This window comes from Stigmatopora argus, chromosome 14 (genome assembly GCF_051989625.1).
Source record: "Stigmatopora argus isolate UIUO_Sarg chromosome 14, RoL_Sarg_1.0, whole genome shotgun sequence".
Taxonomy (NCBI): domain Eukaryota; kingdom Metazoa; phylum Chordata; class Actinopteri; order Syngnathiformes; family Syngnathidae; genus Stigmatopora; species Stigmatopora argus.
Window position 1 is genome coordinate 14,893,636 of NC_135400.1, and position 19,936 is coordinate 14,913,571.

The 19,936-nt window shown below is 39.0% G+C and overlaps 4 protein-coding genes and 1 long non-coding RNA gene across 7 annotated transcripts; 1 reads left to right on the forward strand and 4 right to left on the reverse strand.

The window, feature by feature from the left end:
* Positions 1-281: 281 nt before the first annotated feature.
* cdc37 (cell division cycle 37 homolog (S. cerevisiae)) lies at positions 282-4,601 on the reverse strand. 3 transcript variants are annotated; one of them, XM_077619516.1, is made up of 9 exons: positions 4,467-4,601; positions 3,454-3,604; positions 2,488-2,769; positions 2,315-2,420; positions 2,127-2,242; positions 1,470-1,592; positions 1,219-1,401; positions 1,072-1,143; positions 282-926 (listed from the first exon to the last, which is right to left on the reverse strand). In XM_077619516.1, exons 2-9 carry the CDS (start codon positions 3,559-3,561, stop codon positions 744-746), a joined length of 1,173 nt encoding a protein of 390 aa, XP_077475642.1. In that variant the 5' UTR covers positions 3,562-3,604; positions 4,467-4,601; the 3' UTR covers positions 282-743. The 3 variants fall into 3 exon arrangements, with proteins under 3 accessions (XP_077475642.1, XP_077475643.1, XP_077475641.1); XM_077619517.1 differs by lacking the exon at positions 4,467-4,601 and adding an exon at positions 3,761-3,895; XM_077619515.1 differs by lacking the exon at positions 4,467-4,601 and having other exon boundaries at positions 3,454-3,796.
* Positions 4,039-5,604, forward strand: LOC144088835 (uncharacterized). The gene is made up of 2 exons (XR_013304948.1): positions 4,039-4,386; positions 5,422-5,604. It is a non-coding gene; the product is annotated as an uncharacterized LOC144088835 (long non-coding RNA).
* On the reverse strand, positions 4,132-4,524 carry cmc4 (C-x(9)-C motif containing 4 homolog (S. cerevisiae)). Its single transcript, XM_077619520.1, has 2 exons — positions 4,467-4,524; positions 4,132-4,376 (listed from the first exon to the last, which is right to left on the reverse strand). The coding sequence occupies exons 1-2, from the start codon at positions 4,522-4,524 to the stop codon at positions 4,240-4,242; spliced, it is 195 nt and encodes a 64-aa protein (XP_077475646.1). The 3' UTR covers positions 4,132-4,239.
* On the reverse strand, positions 4,823-8,338 carry LOC144088833 (vascular cell adhesion protein 1). Its single transcript, XM_077619519.1, has 4 exons — positions 8,187-8,338; positions 7,050-7,316; positions 5,985-6,317; positions 4,823-5,604 (listed from the first exon to the last, which is right to left on the reverse strand). The coding sequence occupies exons 1-4, from the start codon at positions 8,239-8,241 to the stop codon at positions 5,357-5,359; spliced, it is 903 nt and encodes a 300-aa protein (XP_077475645.1). The 5' UTR covers positions 8,242-8,338; the 3' UTR covers positions 4,823-5,356.
* Positions 8,339-14,945: 6,607 nt separating this feature from the next.
* Positions 14,946-17,156, reverse strand: LOC144088828 (homeobox protein Dlx4b-like). The gene is made up of 3 exons (XM_077619512.1): positions 16,853-17,156; positions 15,879-16,075; positions 14,946-15,188 (listed from the first exon to the last, which is right to left on the reverse strand). The coding sequence occupies exons 1-3, from the start codon at positions 17,154-17,156 to the stop codon at positions 14,946-14,948; spliced, it is 744 nt and encodes a 247-aa protein (XP_077475638.1).
* Between the last annotated feature and the right edge of the window lie 2,780 nt (positions 17,157-19,936).

Sequence of the window (19,936 nt, forward strand, 5' to 3'; positions counted from 1 at the left end):
TAAGCCCCGTAAATGTTCTCCTTGCCTTGAACCCCAGTTAATGAAGGCCTTTGAGAGATAGAGGCGTCTGATCTCCCTCCTCTCGTCTTGGGTACCTGGCACTGCTGAGAGAAAATCACATTTGTTCTCAGGAATTAAAGCGATAAGACACTCTGAGCAGACTTGCCATATCTAACAAACAACATATTTCGATGTTCCTTCCTGACTGAAATATGCCCATAATATTCAACCTGCTGAAGAAACATAGTTTTCCCTTAAAAAACCCTATATACTTAGAGAAATGCACTTAATTGCTTTTATTTCCAATACATAATGACTTGGAAGACATACATCTAGGTACCACATGCAAAAATAAAAAGTCTGAAGAACTTGGGTGAACAGTTTATAGAAAATCTGAGGGAAATTACAGACTACAGTAACCGTGGAAAGCCTACATTTTTTTAAAAAAGGAAACAAGAACCTGTGTTCATGAGGAATTAAGAGTAAATAATAATACTCGCGTGTACAGAACAATGTTTTTGTGTCCACAGTTAGGTCAAAAGAAAAAACATTTCAAAATAAAAGCTGTGGTTACTTCTCCAAGCAGAACTTATCAACAACTGAGGAATTAGCCATTCCTTTACTGGTAAGCGTGTCTAGCTCTTGGTTTTGCTGACATGGCAAACTAGTCGCACACCTAATGGAGTTGCCATGGGTTTGCAGTGGGTCGATTACATTCACACAGAAAATGGTCTCCCTGTTCCTCAGTCCTCTTTAGCTTCTTCCAGCTCATCTTTAGCTTCTTCCAGCTCCTCTTTAGCTTCTTCCAGCTCCTTTTTAGCTTCCTCGTAAATGGCCTCTTCCTCCTTATCGTCCCCGTCGCCCGATTTGGAGTTAGGCACCCAAAGTCCGGACTCGATACAGCGCCTCATGTGTTCCTTAGCCACCTGGATAACCCCACAAAATGCAACAAAAACAAAGCAAGCAAGATGAATTAAACCTTTCCAGAAGCGCAAGTTTTCAAAAATGTGTTGACAAATGTTTGTCTTGCTGTCATCTGATCCAAAAGAATACACACGAGTATTCCCTTACCGTCGGATCCATCTTGCTAATCACGTCTTGTAACATTTGGATGTCCTTTTCGTCAAAGCACTTCTGCATCTCCTGCAATTGAAAAAAATAAAAACAAACGTCACTGGATGACAAAAAATTGTTTTTTTTGTTAAGTGAAAAAACGACCAATGGTAGGCCCTCATAGACGTCGACGGGATCGAGTCCTCCCGGTCCCAAGCGCTTCTGTCGCTCCTCTTCCTCGTACTCCTTCATTGCTTTCTCAATGCGGATCTTAGCTCGCCCGCGCACGCGTTCCTTGAAGGACTCCAGCTCGTCGTTGAACGCGTCCTGATATTGCTGATCTGATGTCTGTTGAGGACACCGAACGTTGTTTGGGTGGCCAAACGACTTTTTTTTTTGGTAGTACTCAAACGCACCTTGATCTTGGCGAAAAACTGACGAAAACATCCGCGGGGGTCCACCTTGAGGCTTTTTGCTAACTCCAGAATAAACTGCATGACGATGGTCTGATGAGCCACTTGTTCCATCAACGCATGTTTCTATGGCAGAAAAGTAAATACCTGTATAATAGCTAGCATCTAATAAAAGTTTCCTCGTATTTGTAAGGACTCTACTAGAGGTCAACCAATGTCGGATTTTCAAAAATCAATCTAAATAAATAATTCCGCTGAATGTCAATTATGCAAACCAATATTTGAGGCGAGTATTTTTTTAAGCACGTTGTTTATGATAAGCATTAGAAACACATTGTATAAATAAATGCCCAGTTAGAAAGGACCTTATTCTATGTCTTGTCTTTTATAATACTGGCCACTAGAGGGTGCAAAATCAGTGAACCTAAAACTTATCCTATCATATGGGCTCTTATTGGCCCATCTCGAAAAAAGTCCATGTATAGTCAACCTTTATAAGAAAAATCACCCAAATTGTGAGCATAACATAACAGATATTCTATTGAATGGGGTGTATATTGACATATCGATTGACCTTTAACGTCTAGCAGCAGCAAAATTCTGAAATACATCACAAGTGACCACATTGAACCTTTAAAACCAAGGTACCAATGCGAATACCTTCTCGACTTCAAGGTCGATGCACATAATAACCAGGTAGTTGGCGGTCTCCTCGCACACCAAGTGAGGGTTGTCAGACAAGTACTTCTGGCTGTCTTCCCAGCGTCGCAGCATGCCTAAAGGAAGGATTAAGCACAACTCTCAGCAGAAAGTACGCCACTAGCGCCGACCCAGGCAGCGATATTCACCAAAGTGTTTGATTTGCTTCTCATATTTCTCCACAAAGGTCTTATGCTTCTTCTCTTTGTCCTCTTCGGAGTCTTCTACCATGTCAGGTTTGACATTGACGACGCTCTGCAAACAAGGTTTTTTTTTTAATCAAGTGCTGACGGTATAAAATGTCTTGTCAAAATTTGCTCACCTTGCTGAAGCCTTCTTTGCTGAGCGTGTCCACATTCCACGGCATCTTCTTCTCGTCCCGGCAGTGATCTTCCAGCTTCCTCTCCCAGTCGCGCTGCTCCTTCTTCAGTTTCTTCTCCTCCGCCTGCGCTTTGCTCAGGTCGGCCTTGTTGTCGTCCGTCCCCGACAGACTCATCTCCTGGATTTTCTTCTGCGCTTCCGTCACCTTGCGCCGGCATTCCGAGACCCCCTTGTTTAGGTCTTGTGTTTTCTTATGGAATTCATCCATTCGGTCCACACGGGCCTGGATAGAGTTGACACATGATGATGGCTTTTGACAGGATGTGGATGTTTACATTTTTTTTTCAATTCCCAGACGCAAAAACCACATGCAAATCAGCTCTCACCAGCAGTTTCCATAGTTTACCTCACAGGTTAGTGGAGAGCCATATGCACCCATCAAAAGACCCATATGTGGCTCCCGAGCCATAGGTTCCCTACCCCTGGTTTAGAAAATCCCCTATTCACTCAATGTTAAATAATAGGTTACCGGCTAAATAGCCCCTGGGACTATTTGACCGGTTACCGGCTAAGGAGCCACTGCCTATTTTTTTTTACCCATATGGGCAACACTAATACTACAATAGAATATCAATCGGGGCTGTCTTATGTGAACGTAGAAGGGGTGGAAATCATAATTCCTGCATGAAAGGGTTAAAGATGTGAACCACTAGAGTCGAAGGCAAAGGTTTTGAGACACTTCCCTATCCAGTGGAATGAGAAAGGGTCCTAAAACTTTTGTCGCTAGTGTACTCGACTGAGTATACTACTTGTTTGCATCTCTTTTACATTGTGTATCAACATAATAGTCCAGGGCAACACATCATGGATGACTACAATGCTCGTGACATCTAAGACAAATCACTGTAACGTTAAAAGGCAACGAGGTCGGCACTTTTCTTGTCTTATCTTAATATCAACCGTGTACCTGGTGTCTCCATCTGAAGAGACTCGGTGTGTCGATGTTTGGGTGGGTGTCATCTTCATCGTCCGACACTTCAATGTGGTCCCACACGCTGTAGTCTATTTTGGACATGATTGCACACTCACAAGGCGGGTAGAGTTAGCCTGGTGGCTAGCTGGGATAGAACGAAAGAGTAGAATGGAAGTTGAGCTGAGGATCATAAATTAGGAAAATAGAAGCTAAACTCTTAAGTTTGCTTCTGAATCTGTTGTTTTGTTTTTGGTTTTCTTATGAAACAATTAATAATAGGAAGAAGCTAGCGATAGCTTACAGAGAAATTCTAGAAAGTACTGCTGTCCATTTCCGGCGCACGTCGTGCGTTTACGTCGTGTAGAGTGTTGCCAGATTGGGCGAGTTGGGAAAAGTCGAAAGACCAAAGACATATCGTAAAATCAGCATATTCCAATTAAAATAAACGGCTCAAAGTACGCCAAAATCCAGTTAATAAGTTTCCTCTCATTTTCGGAATGTAACTAGAAAAAAATGTGAGCGAGTGGGGGGACTGAAGGTGAATATATTGTATGCAATCTGGCAACGTTGGTTACAGTGTTTGATGCTCCTCCTCTTAAGGGAACAGCTATCCCTGTTTTAACTTAATAACTTTAAAATTATTACTCATCAGAAGAATGAGACGTGACCGAATTTGTTAATATATTGACTTTATTTCATAAAATGGTGTACTCTGCATGTTGTCTTTTGTTCCAGCCATTGTCCCGTATAAATACTACACAGCCAAAGCCGCGTAACGGGCTACGATTTGGGCTTCTGTTTTGTGTCTTTGGGGTCTTTAAACCCAGAGCAGCAGATGGAGTTTGCGCCATGCGTCCGGCAACACCGCCGCATATCTTCGATCACATCCTCGCACATACTCTCCACGTACTTGTTAGCTGCCAGAAGGTAACCACGCTAGTTATGTTGACACGTCGTTTAGCACCATTCTGCAGCGTTTATTAACATACATCTCGACGGAAATATACCTTGCAAACACGTTTGGATGGCACACGCCTGCTTTTGACAAGGGTCCTTCTCTGGCATCGCTTAGAAAACACTCAATGTCACTGGAGACTGCTGCTTCCGGGTTTACCAGCAATGTTGTTGTCACGTGACGCACAGTGGGCCAATAGGATTTCTTCCTCGGTTGACACTCATCGCAGTCAAAGTACATAAACAAAAATCTAAAGATTTACATCAAATTTAACCTATTTTTATATAATTGTATGTATGTTTTAATGTTTCATTGTAAACTGGATATTTTTCTAAATGGCAGGATATGAAATAACATGAATAATTACAAATAAACACATCCACTTCTTATTTTTCTTTTTTGGCTCCCCCTATTTTTAATAAAATAAGCATGTGTTCATCCATACAAAAGGATTACATTGACAAACATGTTGTTAATTGACAAAATATAAGTGATATTTACAGTGACTACTATCTTGCCAAAATCTAAAATCATGTGTCACAGATTGATATCATCCATATGCAAAACGATTTAGCATCACATACTGGAAATAAAATAATATTTTAAGCAAATACGCATAGAATTGTCACACATTCGACTAAATCAAGATTAGTAGCGAGACCTTTATCTGCTCTAAAACATTTTTGTAATGATAGTATGTACAGTGGTGCGTTGAGAGTCCTTTATGTAGTGAAAATGGAATTGCATTTTAATGTTTATTTTGACAGAAATAGTCTGCCAGTGACGTTATTCAATTCTTTAGGTCACATTTGAAAGATGAGGTCATTTTGCCAAACAGATTCTTATTGCAAAATGACCTTACCATTCACTATAAATGTTAAAATTGTGACAAATTTGACATAAATACTGCACCTGTTGTAAAAATCTGTTCCTGTTGTACACCTACTGTCTAACTTTGCTCTTGGATTTGACAATGAATTGCTTGCTGTTCTTCCCCATCACGTTAGAGGCCGTGCAGGTGTACGTTCCGGGTATCAGCGAGGAGGATGCGAGCACGGCTTGGTGGCCCTCCTCCATCTCCGGTTGCCAGCTGTAGACGGGCGTCGGCTTCCCCGCCGCGGTGCAGTTCAGCGCCGTTTCGCCGCCTTCTTCCATGATTTCGACATTGGGATTTTGGAACATTGGTGGATCTGCAATGGGAGAAATATAATGGATCTTGTTTTTCCATACCACAGAATACAGTGATGGCCTCGATTTGATCACGTGATTGGAAAATCAGTCCTGATCACGTCATTTTTGGAAGATCGGAATCGAGCAAAAAAAGGATCCATTTATAAAAATGTATATTTGTTTATTTTCAATTTGAACTCATTGGCTGCCATTTATGGCGCTAGATGTCCAATCAATTTTGACTTGACAACAAACACCCTCCCATGTGTAAAATATGCAAATGATGAGCGGTACAACTGATTACAAAACAACAAAAAATGGACATGGTTATGGACAAATGTAATTAATTATTAAATACTTTAAAATCAGGTGACAAAAATCGAATGGAGAAATGACTCACAATAAACGGATGATTTCAATGGGTCAGAGGTCACGGTCGGGGAGGGCTGCGGCCCCTCCGGTCCGAGTTCCAGCTCAGCCACGCAGCTGTACTGGGCGCCGTCGTCGTCTCCGGATGGCGTGATGACGAGGATGGACGAGATTTGGACGGGGGAGGGAGAAGTCAGGTCGGTGAAGGAGCGGTTGTACACCTCGCTGCGTCCCCTGTACCACCTCAAGTTGAGGTACTGAACGGGAGCTATGTTCTGGACCTCACATAGCAGATGGTACTCCCTTCCTGCCAACATTGGCCCGGTGTGGTTCGCCACCTTGATGGTGACGCTGTCTGGCCGTTCTATAGGAAACAAACAGACGACACAGAAGAGCGAGAGAAAAAAAATCACCCAAATAAAGGGATTAACTGATTGAAATCAATACCGAAAAAAATACACTAATTTAATTGGGAATTTATCATTTAAAAATATGATAAATAATTCAGCGTCAAAACAAGACAAATTCATTGAATAAATACATTGTACAAACCATTAGAATTTTAAAAAGATCAAGAAATATATATATTTAAAATTCCTGAATGTAGAAAAATAGAGTGCAAACAGATTATAATATGCAAAAAGCTGAAATATAATTTAAAAAAAAAATAGTAAACAAATGAGAATATCTAAATATATATATATAGAGAAAAGATGTTACATTTTATTTGCCTAAATAAATGGTCAAAACAATGAAGTAATAAAATAATGAAAATTAAAAAAACAAAAACAAAATGAACTTCTTTAAAAGTTCATCATAACTCAAGAGATGAGTAAAACATGTCTATAAATAAAAGCAACAACTGCAATACTGACAATATTTAACACTAAGGTTACTTAGATATGATAGATGTGCACTCATTGGCCACCATTGACAGCCATAAACATCTTAAACATCCCAATCCATTTGAACTGAGAGAGATGGCAGCAAACGGACAAATGGATTGGAAGTCTCCTGGTGAAAATCCCAATTAAATTAGCATACGAATAAAAAGAGCCACACGATTGGCCCTGAAAAAGCAAGGCGTCGATCTCACTGTAGAGGACGAGATTGAGCTTCTCCTCGCATTGGCGTGGCGCCGTGAAGAAGACCCCGTAGCAGATGGGCTCCTCGATCCAGTCGATGAGGCTGTCCACCTTCCACTGGACGCTGGGACCTCGCTGGGTGTGCGAGGCGCTGATGGCCGACTCCCAACCCAGCACGCGCACCGGCCGGGTCGCCTCGCAACTGACGGACACCGGCTCTCCGAAGCCCACCACCGCCCGGGCGGGCTTGAGGATGAGCGAGCAGCCGTCGCCCGACACTGAAACAAAAATCGTAACCAATCAGGATTGGGTAAACAAAAAAAGATCAGGTTTTTAGACCTCCCGGTCAAATTGGATTGGACGTCTATTGGCATCAGTTGAAGCGAAATATGATCACTCGATGCCGGCCTTCCCAGTTGAAATGGATTTAGTGTGTAGAACTGTCATTGGCAGGGAATGAGTTAAGGGCCACAAATCCCCAAAATAATTGTGAGGTATAAAAATATTGCAGGATTTATATTTACACTACTGAAACAACAGAGAAAATGGCCAGCGACAGCAAAAAGTACAAAATAAAAAATGCACAAAATAATAAAATAAATTTTAAAAATATATATTATATATAAAAATTAAAAATAAAATTATATATATATATATATATATATATATATATATATATATATATATACATATATACATAAAAATATTTATACACAAAAAACAATTACAAATATATATATAAAGTATATATGTAAAACAACATTCTAAAATCCTACATTATTTTCTACAATGTTTTCAACCTGTCAGGCTTTGAGCTAGCATCTAGTTAGCGCTATTTAAGTTACTAAGCCTAGCTAAAAGCACAACAGAATGCATGTTAACTTTAACTTCTTGTGCGGGCCATATTCAATAAAATTTGCATCATTTGTTGCAGACCAATAAAAGCTGAACACGTGTCTGCCGTTGGCCTGCGAGCTGTAGTTTGAACACCCCCGATGTAGTCAATTCATGCTGCAATATTACGAGCAATGGCCTCGCCACAAGGGCCTATATAGGGCAGCGAATATGCAAAATGCTCATTAGTCACTCTCCTTTGAATATGTGCAAACGTTTATGGTGAGGACCAAAGGAATGAAAGAAAATGTTACCTGAGCAAAACAGGCAGAGGGTCACAATCCACTGCAAAGAAGCCACATTGGCCATGTTCACTTGACGCTTGAAGCGAAGAGAAATACCAAGTTGCACAATCCTGGCAAACTCTGCAGGGAACAATGCGACTTGGACACAAGGGCCTCCTTCATCCCAGCTGACTTCAGTGTGTGTGTGCGTGTGTGTGCATGTGTGTGCGCACATGTGTGCCTGTGTGTGCAGTGGGTGGTGGGGGTGCAAAAGGGAAAAAAGGGGGATTTGACAGGTGGAAGGCCTCAGCAAAGAAGAATTTGAGACAAAGCGACTAAAATGTTAAGCAAATGTCTCATTACGGATTCATTTTTATATTTAAATCTCATTCTGGTACAGCGTTTTATTTGGCCTGCAGTAATGTATGAGCATATCATTGAATATGGCCCGCACAAGAAGCTTAAATTTAGCCTTCTCCACTTCTCACGTCTATGTGTAGTAAAGGACAGTCATTTCATGTGCAATATAATATACACATGAAATCCATTTGAAAGGGCCCAAATGGATTGGACGCATATCTCACGCCACGACAGGCAAGATTTCCTGAAAGAACACAAACAAAAATGCCTTAAATTTGGTGTATTTCTACAACACCAGCAATGTTTTCTGCCACATTTCTGTTTTTTCTTCAGTTGAAATGACATCGTCCTTCCTCTCGATGTCATGACGCCGCGAACTGAATGTAAAGAAAGTGGAATAAAGCAAACTTTACATTCACTTCTAATTTGTATGGCAGCCTGACCACGGCCTTCCAGTGAATGAATGCGGCGACAGGCCAAAATGGGGCCAACAAAAGGTTGTCATTGGGGTTGCCAACTGTCCCTTTAAAAAAGCCAATCGGCCCATTTTCGGGAAGAAAAATACACGTCCTGTATTGCTCTTAAAGCCATGAAACTGGGAAACGCTGTCCGATTGGTAGACTGAACTAATACTTTTTAAGAATAAGTAGCAAACGTCCTGTGTTGTGACCAATGAGCAGACAGAACACTCACGTGTGGTGGAACACATCATCCTCACTATAACAGCAGCAAAAGTAAAACTATTTCTTTTTAGCAGGGATGTCCCCCCGCCTCTGGCCCAAAGTCAGCTGGGGTGGGCTCCAGCACCCCCCGCAACCCCCGTGAGGGTAAAGCGGTTCAGAAAATGAGATGAAATATAATATAGGCATAAATATTGTATACTAAGTACAGTAAGTTTGGTCTTGTTAAGCAAGATTTGGAGAAGAAGAGAAAACAATTCACATTTGCCAGTTGCATTCTGGGATACAAACATCGTAGGCGATTATATTGCACTGATAAAATCACAGCCTTCTATTTAGATGTAGGGCTAACTTTAGCCTGTAGAGGGCATGCAGTCTTCATCACAGGTTTTGAGCCCCATTTTGTTCAAGTAGCATTAAGGTTCAAGCTCAAATTTCTCAAAACGAATTTAATATTCATTGTTTTTGTGCTCTAAGCCATACCTTATATTTCAGTGGGTTTGATATAGGGAAGCAATAGTATTAATAATAGTACTATTTAACCCTAATATGCCTCAGAAAATATAATGAGCACATTTATGCATGGATAATCATGATCAAACCTACTTTATTTATTTAAGGTATCAATGCAGTAATGATTGAAGCAGATATTTCCAAAACAATAAGTGTCCCAAAAAGTGTGGATGTCAACATGCGGTCCATGGGCTGGAAGTGGCCCCCATAAGGGTTGTGATCTGGCCCATAGGTTTGTTAATAAGGAACCGTGAAATGACCCAAAACTAACAAGAAGTAACTGTGAATTGCCCAAAGATCAGCAGGAACTGACAATCGAAGAAGAAGCATGCCGAAAAGTCACTCAAAAATAAAAGTATAAATGATCCAGAATTTAGTGTCCTATTGGTGCCCTAAAATGGAAGTGGAAAAAAAAACTAATCATCAATGGCAGACTGTAAGTTAACATTTTGGGTCAAAAATAAACCGGTTCGGCCCATTTAAAAGATCTAGTCGGCATTAATGTGGCCCGCCAACCCAACTGAGTTTGACACCTCTTCTTTAAAGTTTGCAAAATGAAACAAAGTAAAAGGAATCACGATGACTGTTATTTTTTTATTTTTTACTTTTGTTTGTAGTTGAACTCTGAGTCATCTCGAAGTCATCATACCAGCACAACATGGGCGCAGAATGCAAGGCACTCATCAAGCTAAGACTAATTAATGTGAGAAAGTATGAGTCAGTGAGCTGTGATTGCGCACTTGACAGGCATGCCATCTATCCACTTTTCATTTAATTCATTTTTCGCCCGTTGAAAGTGGAACCGATTGGGAGATATGTCGAAAACCGAAAAGTCGGGTGTACCACTCTGTCAACACCCATTAAACACAAACAAGGCGCTTACAGAAAGTTCTGAAAATGTTTCACTTTTCCAACAATTAAGATTTCAGTAGGCGGGGTCATTCACAGCGCAATTATTTTGTCATTTAGGTATGAGGATGCATTTACTTTGTAATTATCTTTTAAGCACAGCGGCATGTTTTTGCCAACGTCTGTGCTATTGTATTAGATTTTCCGCCGTCGTCTATTACTCACAATTTCAAATTTGCTTGCACAATTGCCGATGTAACGATGCTACTTGAATGTAAGCCTTTTCGTGGAAAAGCATCAAGAATTTTTGGGGTAACACAATGCCACTTTGCAGAGAAAAGATGGTTTAGCAATGTTTTTTTTCAAGTTGCCATGACAACATTCACAATATCCTTCGTTTTGTGGCGGTCATTTTCAAATGAAAGTCACACAATAGCTTATTTTCTTATTGAAAGCTTCCAGACTGCTCGATGCTCATGCTTTTAAAATCTCTGAAGCAACCTTAAACTATATAAAAAAAAATATTGCACAATCCTCGTGTCTAACTGATTAAAAACATCTAAAAAACAACAACACCAGCATGACGAAGCAAATGCTAGTCAGACAAATGTCTATATTTACATTATTTATTTTACTACTTCCTTATTATTATGTTGACTACTACTTATTTATGTTGTTCACGACTACTCAATTATGTTGTTGACTACTTTTTTATGTAAACTAGTTATGTATTTATGACTTATTTATGTTGTTGTCTACTTATTATGTTGACTGATTATTTATTCATTTATTATTGATTGATTCATTATTTATTTGTTTGTTTTTCTCATTTGTGCACTTTGTGGTGAAGTTTTTAATCTCATTTATCTGTTCATTTGTTTACTGTTGCTATTTTTACACTTCCCTACTTATTTATGTTGTTGACTACTTATTATGTTGAATGATTATTTATTCATTTATTATTTATTATTGATTGATTCATTATTTATTTGTTTGTTTTTCTTATTTGTGCACTTTGTGGTGAAGTTTTTAATCTCATTTATCTGTTCATCTGTTTACTGTTGCTATTTTTACACTTCCCTACTTATTTATGTTGTTGACTACTTATTATGTTGACTGATTATTTATTCATTTATTATTTATTATTGATTCATTCCTTATTTCTTATTTGTGCACTTTGTGGTGAAGGTTTAAATCTCACTCTACTTGTATAATGACAATATAAGCATTCAATTCAATTCAATTCAATTATGTCAAAGATATTTAATTGTAACACAGTGGTTGAGTGGTTAGCATGTCGGCCTCACAGTTCTGAGATCGACGTTTGAGTCTGTATGTGACACATGGGCTTGAGTGGCTTTTCTATGGGTACTCCGGTTTTCTCCCACATCCCCAAAACATGCTAGGCTAACTGGTTAAACACTCAAAATTACCCCTAGCTATGATTGGTTGGCCGTCTCTTCGTGCCTTTCGATTGGCTGGCCAACAATTCAGGGTCCCCTGAGTTGGCTGAGGAAGGCTCCAGCACCCCCTTCAACCCATGTGAGGATATGGAATGGATATTTTATTGTTACTGTCTTTAAATTTGGGGTCCTATTTTCTACAACAGTTGAAAGGTTTTTGGTTTGAAACTTTTCTTGTTGAAATAATTGAGAAAATATTCAACTTTTTCACGTTTCGTGCTCTTTTCACACCGCAGATTTTGGGAGGTGTCAGCACAACAGACACTCTGGATTCTTGGCATGCTAATAACACGCCAGTGAAACGGTGTTGTTTCATGTAGTACACGTTTGGAAACGGGAGGTGTGTGTGTGTGTGTGTGTGTGTGTGTGTGCGTGGGTGTGCTTGGGTGTGTGATCAGGTATGGGCTTGTGTGTGACATGTTTCAGCAAACCAAACCCACAGGTTGACCTTTAAAGCGGGTGCATTAACCGTTTCATGCAGATTATTTTTGTTTTTTTGTTCAACCCTCCCACTCAAAATGGATTTGACGTCAATGGTAGGCAAATTATAAAATGAGAGCTCTGTAAGGGTTAAAAAAAAGTCATAATTTATGCAGGAAAGGGTTAAGTTATGCATGGGAATAGGCGATGCAGCATTATTTTTCTTCTTTGGTCTTTAATGGAATTATAATTAAGTGAGAACAATCATTCAACAAAATAGCAGTAAAATAAAAGTATATTTTATCAATTGTTCAAAATTTAAGCATAAATGTATATATAGGAATCACATGTTGATATATATCTTTTTTCTTTTTTTTTTTAATTGTACTGAAATTGTACCAAATCTTCAGCCACAGCATTATGGCCACACACAAATAATGTTAACAGCCTAGAATTACTGTTTTGGTGGTTTTTTTGTTTTTATTTTTTGGCAATTTATCCTAAATTTTGATTCATTTGAGAACATATCTTTCTTTACCAATCACTGATACAAAAAATAGTATTTTTTTTCAATATATTAGTACATATATTTCACTGGCAAATTGTTGGCTAATCATTTAAATAATATCTACACATTTTTCAGCTGCTTCCCAGAGAGTCAATTTTAATGCTGTATATTAAGTGCCTTTAAAAAAAAAACTCATTTAAATTTGTCCGGTTGGTCAACAACACCTTTCTTGGCTGTGACAAATTGTTTACTAATGTCTACTTCCTTTTCACAGTTTACTTAACTTTTAACTGGAGTTTATTTCCGCCGACTTTAAAGACTAATGAGCCACTTAATCGAGAATCAGATGTAAATTATACCATATTTTTAAGAGAATAAACGTCTCCGAAATCTCCGTCATTTTGCTGGACTCAACAATGTCTTCGATAATATGCGACAAGCTTTTGAGCCTCGGCTAATTAGAGTGATTAGTTAGTATTCCGTTCTCGTTAACGTCGTGTCACCGTAATCGTCGAACTGATGTTAAGTTAAGAGTTACGTTAGTGGGTAATTGATGAGCAACATTTTAATGGCAGTTTAACTTGAAAACAACGAAAAAAGTTTGACAATAGAGAAGGCTAATGACAGAGAATTAGCATTAACGATTGGGATGTTTTAATTGATTTAAGTAGATACAATTGTTATTGAATGATGTATAATAATGTGTTGTTACATTTAGCTGTCACTAAATCTACGTGTATATTGTAATTTGCGGCATAGTTTTAGTTTGAGAGCATGAAAAGTTATGTTTACGATGTGTTGTTATGCTAATTGGTTTGTTCCGCCGGGAAGACTGCAGCCAATCAAAAGGCATTTCAAATGAATGAAAGGATGAAGAGCTCTGATTGGTAAAGAAAAGAAAGTTGAAAGTATTCTGATGGCAAAAAACAGCAACTTTATTCTTGTAAAGTAGTGAAAATTTATTTTTACAATCCAACCTGCCACATGATGAAGTGCTCGTCGGTTTTCACCAATATGTCAAAATACTGGACAACCAACCAAAAAATATATTTAATTTTTTTGTCAATAATGACATTCTTATTTTAAGTGTTGTTCTTTAAATATTACCGACCTTCGGTGAAACATAATACTTTAAAGATGGTAATTACAGTAAAGAACTGTAGCATAGATGTTGCCATTCAATGCACAATACTACACCACTTCATTAAATAATTACTTTACAATGGCAATTAAAGTGGGTAAAAAAATCAATTTGTTTTTAAACTCGATCTGTTTTTCACACTTTACCAAAACCTGAATTTCACATTACAAAAAACCCTTCGCAGGAAGCCCTTTTCCACCAATGCTTGTGCCACATAATTCCACTCAAAATATATTATAAAGTTTTTTCTTTAAAAAGAAAATAAAAAAGAAAGAAAACCTCAGGTGTCCCGCATCATGTAAAATGCAGTATGTTTTTACAACGTATTTCTTGCACTATTTTAGTAGAAAAAAAGCCTTTGGGTCCATAGAAATAAGGCGATTTGAGTTCTTTATGAACAAAACTCACATTTTGGCATACTTCATAACACGCTAACGAGGTTAACGTCAGTGCAAATTATTATGCTATGTTGATGACGTTATTTATTGATACTTTGGCTAACAATATCTTAAGCTTGTATCTGAGCCATGATGTCAACTTTGGTTTATCGGCGTATAAAAAAAAGATCCCAATAAGACAAACCATTTCATCAAAATAAATATTGTTTGGATTCATAATGACGGATCCATAAGCACGTTGTATACTCAAAGATGCACCATTCACCAAGCAATTTATGTACAGTACCTGTCTGTACCTCGGAATATTTTACAGCTGCTTGACCAAAAAAAAAGAGTCATTTTGACCAAAAAAACGAGTCATTTTGACCAAAAAAGGAGTCATTTTGACCAAAAAAGGAGTCATTTTGACCAAAAAAGGAGTCATTTTGTCAAAAATCATTTTTTCATTCGTTTTGGTTCACATCAACTGAGTCCTAGGCATGGCTTCCTGAGGGTGTCCTGGGTACCAGGGGGCAAAATTGTTCACATAGACCCCGGGCTGGACCGGTGTGCCTTTAGGAGGCATGCTCATGTTCCACACGGAGCGGGGGGAGGTGGGGGACTGGAGTGGGGTGGACCTCGGTTCTCCGTCCGATCCGCAAGGACCTGTCTTCATGATCTTTTTGTACTTTGACCGTTTGTTTTGGAACCATATTTTAACCTGGAGATGAAAAAAAAGACAAATATGAAAATGGAGCCACACAACATCCTTAAAACTAGATGTGTTTCTTAGAATAACTGTTTTTAATAATGACCTTTTCACTCTAAATTATTTTTTCAGGACAGGGAAGGAAAATATGACTATAATATACTTTAATATGTATAATTTTCATACAAACTATGAAAAAAGTGCGACTTATAGTTAGAAAAATATGGTAATCAATTTTATATGGTTAAATAAAGCATTTTACATGAATTTCAGACAGGCAGACAGAGTGTGGAGTGTGTGTGAGTGTGTGTGTTTGTGTGTGTGAGGGACGTGTGTTAAATTGACCATCAAGCGTGTTAAGCATGGAAAGGCGTCCTACGTTACGACCAATCAGCCACGCGATGCATTTAGGGCAAGTCATGTAAAAACAACGATTCATACATCAACTCTGCTTTCATCTTTAACGAATAAAAGTTGAGTTTACACACTTAGAGAAGGTGGAGAAATTCAACCCCTCGTCTATTGGGATCCAACAGCCGTTTCTGTCCACCGTAAAAAAATTCAACTCTCTACGTTGCACGGTTTGGACAAACGTAGCGAGTGAATCTTAACATACACCCATAAATCATGCTTTATAAGGATTATAGACAAGGCACCTTAAAGTTAAATAGATGTCTGGTCCTTTTGCTGTGCATGTGTTACCTGTGTCTGCGTCAAGCCCAGTTTGGAAGCCAGGTCGGCCCTCTCTGGAAGAGCCAAGTACTGGGTTTCCTGGAAGCGCAGGTTGAGGGCCTGCAGCTGATGACTGGAGTAAATGGTCCGAGGCTTCCGGATCTTCTTGCCATTCCCGTTGAGTCGGAGCTCTCCATTTTCTAATATGGTGGCGGGCTTCTCCTGTTCTGCTCCGAGAAAGAAGAAAGCCAAGAAGTGGTGAGGAAAAATGACTTTAAATACAGCAGAGTAACAATTCATGCTTGATTGACAGAGACATTTTGACGCAGGAGTTGTGAAGCATTAAATTTGACCAAGTATTTTACCCACTTAGTGTAAAGTGGTCACAACAGTGGGATTTTATTATGAGTCACAGATTATGTTTGACTGTTTTTTTGTCTGTGGAAAATATTCAAAAGCCAGTCAAATACTAAAAGAAGACAAAATGAATTTAATATGACTATCAGAGTGTGTTGTGGTAGTTAGTAAAAGAGGGAAAATAGCACTATAGATAACATACAATTCTACATAATAAAAAATATTGGGGAAAACAACGATCGCTTGCAGCACCTCCCACTTTGGACGCCTATCACCGTCAATGGCAGGCAAACTATCAAATGATGAAAGGAGATTTAAAAAAATTTGCATAGCAAACTACACACTGGCCAGACTTATTTAAATTTTGATATTTCTTCTTGATTTCAATTTATTTCCAGTTTTACTATTTTTCTATGACAATATATTGCAAACATTTTGGAAAGAAAACTTCCATAACAGATGATCATAAGAGCCCTGAAAATGAAGACAACGTTTTTTTCCATGTGCTCCATCTCATTTGATTTACAATATTAGACGATCCTGATTTCTGCAAGGACCAAATTATAAGCAACTTTTTTTGTTTTTTTTAAATTATTTTATTTATTTATTATTTTTAATGCATCAAAAGGAGCGAATAGTAGACCCACCTTTTTCTTGCGGTCTGCTGTGGCTCACGTGCGGGTAGGCCAAATAAGAACCGGGTTGCTGCGCGCTGATCGGGCTGTGATAGGACGGGTACCCGAGCGGACGCCCGTAGGAGGGAGCCGACGATTGGAACGAACCGTCGTGCAGGCCGTGGAACGGGTAGTGGCTATGGGCCAATCCCGAGGAGGTCTGCTGGTGTCCCGGGTAACCGTGACCGCCACTGCGGCCGCCGCCGAATTCCAAAAAAGCCGATTTGGAAGGCTCGGGGGAGACCAACGTTTCGGCCAGGGAGCTCATAGTCATCATTGGGCGTCCAATCGCAACAGTCGATCGTAAAACAGCACCACTAATATAATTTAAAAAAAAATGTATATAAAATTAACAATAAAAAAATGCTATTTGGGGAAATAAATGCGGCTTAAAAGTCCTTCAATGGGGGAGCTGGGAATTTCTAGTGATAATATTGGGGGAAGGGGGGTAATAACAAAAAATAAAGTTGTTAAAAAATGTTTAAAAAACGCTTTTTGGGGGGTTTAATTCTTCATTCTGTCTACTGCTCTGGTGCGTCTGCATGCATGCGTCAAGGTAAAGTGAGGGAGTGTGTGAGCGTGTGTGTGAAGGGCGGCTCAATTTGCAAGCACACGCTGCACCCTCATTGGTTCGCAGGTAGCTTTCCAAAGAACTGCTTTTAATGATCTCCACTTAAATTCCAATGTTCGCCGAGTAATTATAATTAGCCAACCAAAACATGCTTGCTTTCGATTGCCAGCACTTCTTTGACAAGAGCCATTCTGTCTGTCATTCTCTCATTGTAACCTCAAATGAACTTTGCAGCAAACTTTAGGGAGGGCATATCTATCCCCCCTTATTAAATATTCGGTCTATATTCATGTGATCGTGGCACAAACAATTATCAATAACAATATACATTTTTCATTAAAACTCATTTATCTTCCTCGTAAGGTAAACCATGTACACCCAAGACTGGTCGCCACTCAATCATAGGGCACACATAGAGACAAACAACCATTTGCAGGAATCGAACCCATGCCCACCCACACCCATGTCAGGCGAGTGCACCACTGCACCATCGGGCAACTCATAGAAACAACAATTCGGTAAAATAAGACAAAGGACAAACCGGGCATCGTTAAAGGAGTTGATCCTCATGCATGAAGTAAATAAAAGTTGATTTTGAGACCGCTTTGTGAAATTCACAGTGATGGGAAGTGTCTAATGTGCAAAGGGAAGTCTGGAGTCAAATGACCCAATTGACCTTTTCACCTTCACCTATGAAAATGAGGGAGAAAAAGGCCGACTTGGCGACGTATGTCAAAATCCCACATTGGCACATCGACGAGGGCGTGCCATGTCGCTAGGTAGTTAGTTGGAGGAATGTTGGACTCAGATGAAAGAAAGCGTGCTGCTGTCTTGGACGTCTAACAAATGCGCTTACAACGCCTCATTTGCAAATGTACAAATAACAAAGCAGGAAAGAACACTTTGAAACGCCTCCTTCGCGACATGTGATTTAAAAAAAACAGTTGATTTTCTTTGTTCTCCCCGTGCTTGTGTGGGTTTTCTTCGGGTATTCCGGTTTCCTCCCACGTCCTGGCGCCCCAACCTCATTGAAGCATTGAATTTACCTAACGTCCGTTTATTCGGTACTTGGACGTTTCGTCGAAAGATGTTTGGTCGAACCGGACGTTTGGTAGAACGGACATTTGGTAGAACGGACGTTTGGTCGCCGGGTTGTTACTGTTGAAACCAGCTCTCAAAATTATAATCATGAGAGAGAGTGAGTTTAATAACTAAATATCTAATATCAAAATATCAACAGTAAACTCTGTCATTATTTGACAGCGAGCGAACCCGGCGACCAAACGTCCGTTCGACCAAACGTCCGTTCGACCAAACGTCCGTTCGACCAAACGTCCGCTCGACCAAACGTCCGTTCGACCAAACGTCCGTTCGACCAAACGTCCGGTCGACCAAACGTCCGGTCGACCAAACGTCCGGTCATGATTTATTCGATGTTGACACCAACATTACCATTATTATTCATCGAATGGTATTTTTTAGTATTGAATCGAATAGTAATGAATTCAACCTATGAGGCTTAGTCACTCATTTCATGCGTGACAATGTGTTACATGATGAAAATGAGTTGTTGTCATGTCATTTCTTCCCACGTTTGTGATTGAGTGCAAGCACAGTGAACAACTAGCGAGACACGTCCACTGAGGAAATCCCTGTAAGCGCCTTTGGTGATGCAAAGACTGTAATTATGCAGTGCCTTTATGAAGTTTTCAATGGAAGGAGCGTTTATGTCGCTGTCTCTTTTCAGAGCCTCGTTAATAAGCTATTCCTTAACATAACGCAGACAGCGTGGCATCCAACTCGACCACACCTGCTTACATGTGTTGTTTGTTTTGTTGTTGTCATACATCGGATCTACTGGGGAACCATTAAAAAAAATCTGATCCAATGTTAAAAATCAATTGAACTAACTAAGTAACCAGATGAATAAATGTTGAGTGTGAATGGTAAGACTAACTGTATCTATACATGTGCATCTATGTGTATGTATATTTATGTATGTATGTATATGTGTATGTGATATGTATATATATGTATGTATATATATATATATATATATATATATATATATATATATATATCAGCAAGAAGCTTCTTTTTTATATTTTTTATTTATTAACTTATTTATTACCTATTTATTTATGTCTAAAATTTCTGTGTCTGTATTCTCATCCTCTTGCTACTGTGACAGTAAAATTTCCCGAATACGGGATGAATAAAGTTATCTAATCTAATCTAAATAATGATGAGATTTATCAAACACACAGATTGTAATGGAAGTCATCACCTTAATCACTGTTTCTTTAGAATATTTAAAAAAAAAATCATTTGATATTTAATTGACAAAAACACGCCCAAAAGTGTGAGTGAAAAGAGCAGGTCTTGTATTACTTTAAATTATCTCACTATACTTACACATGTTGACTAGTACTTATTTATGTTGACTACAGTAATCGCTCAATTATTGCGTCTTCACTTATTGCGTC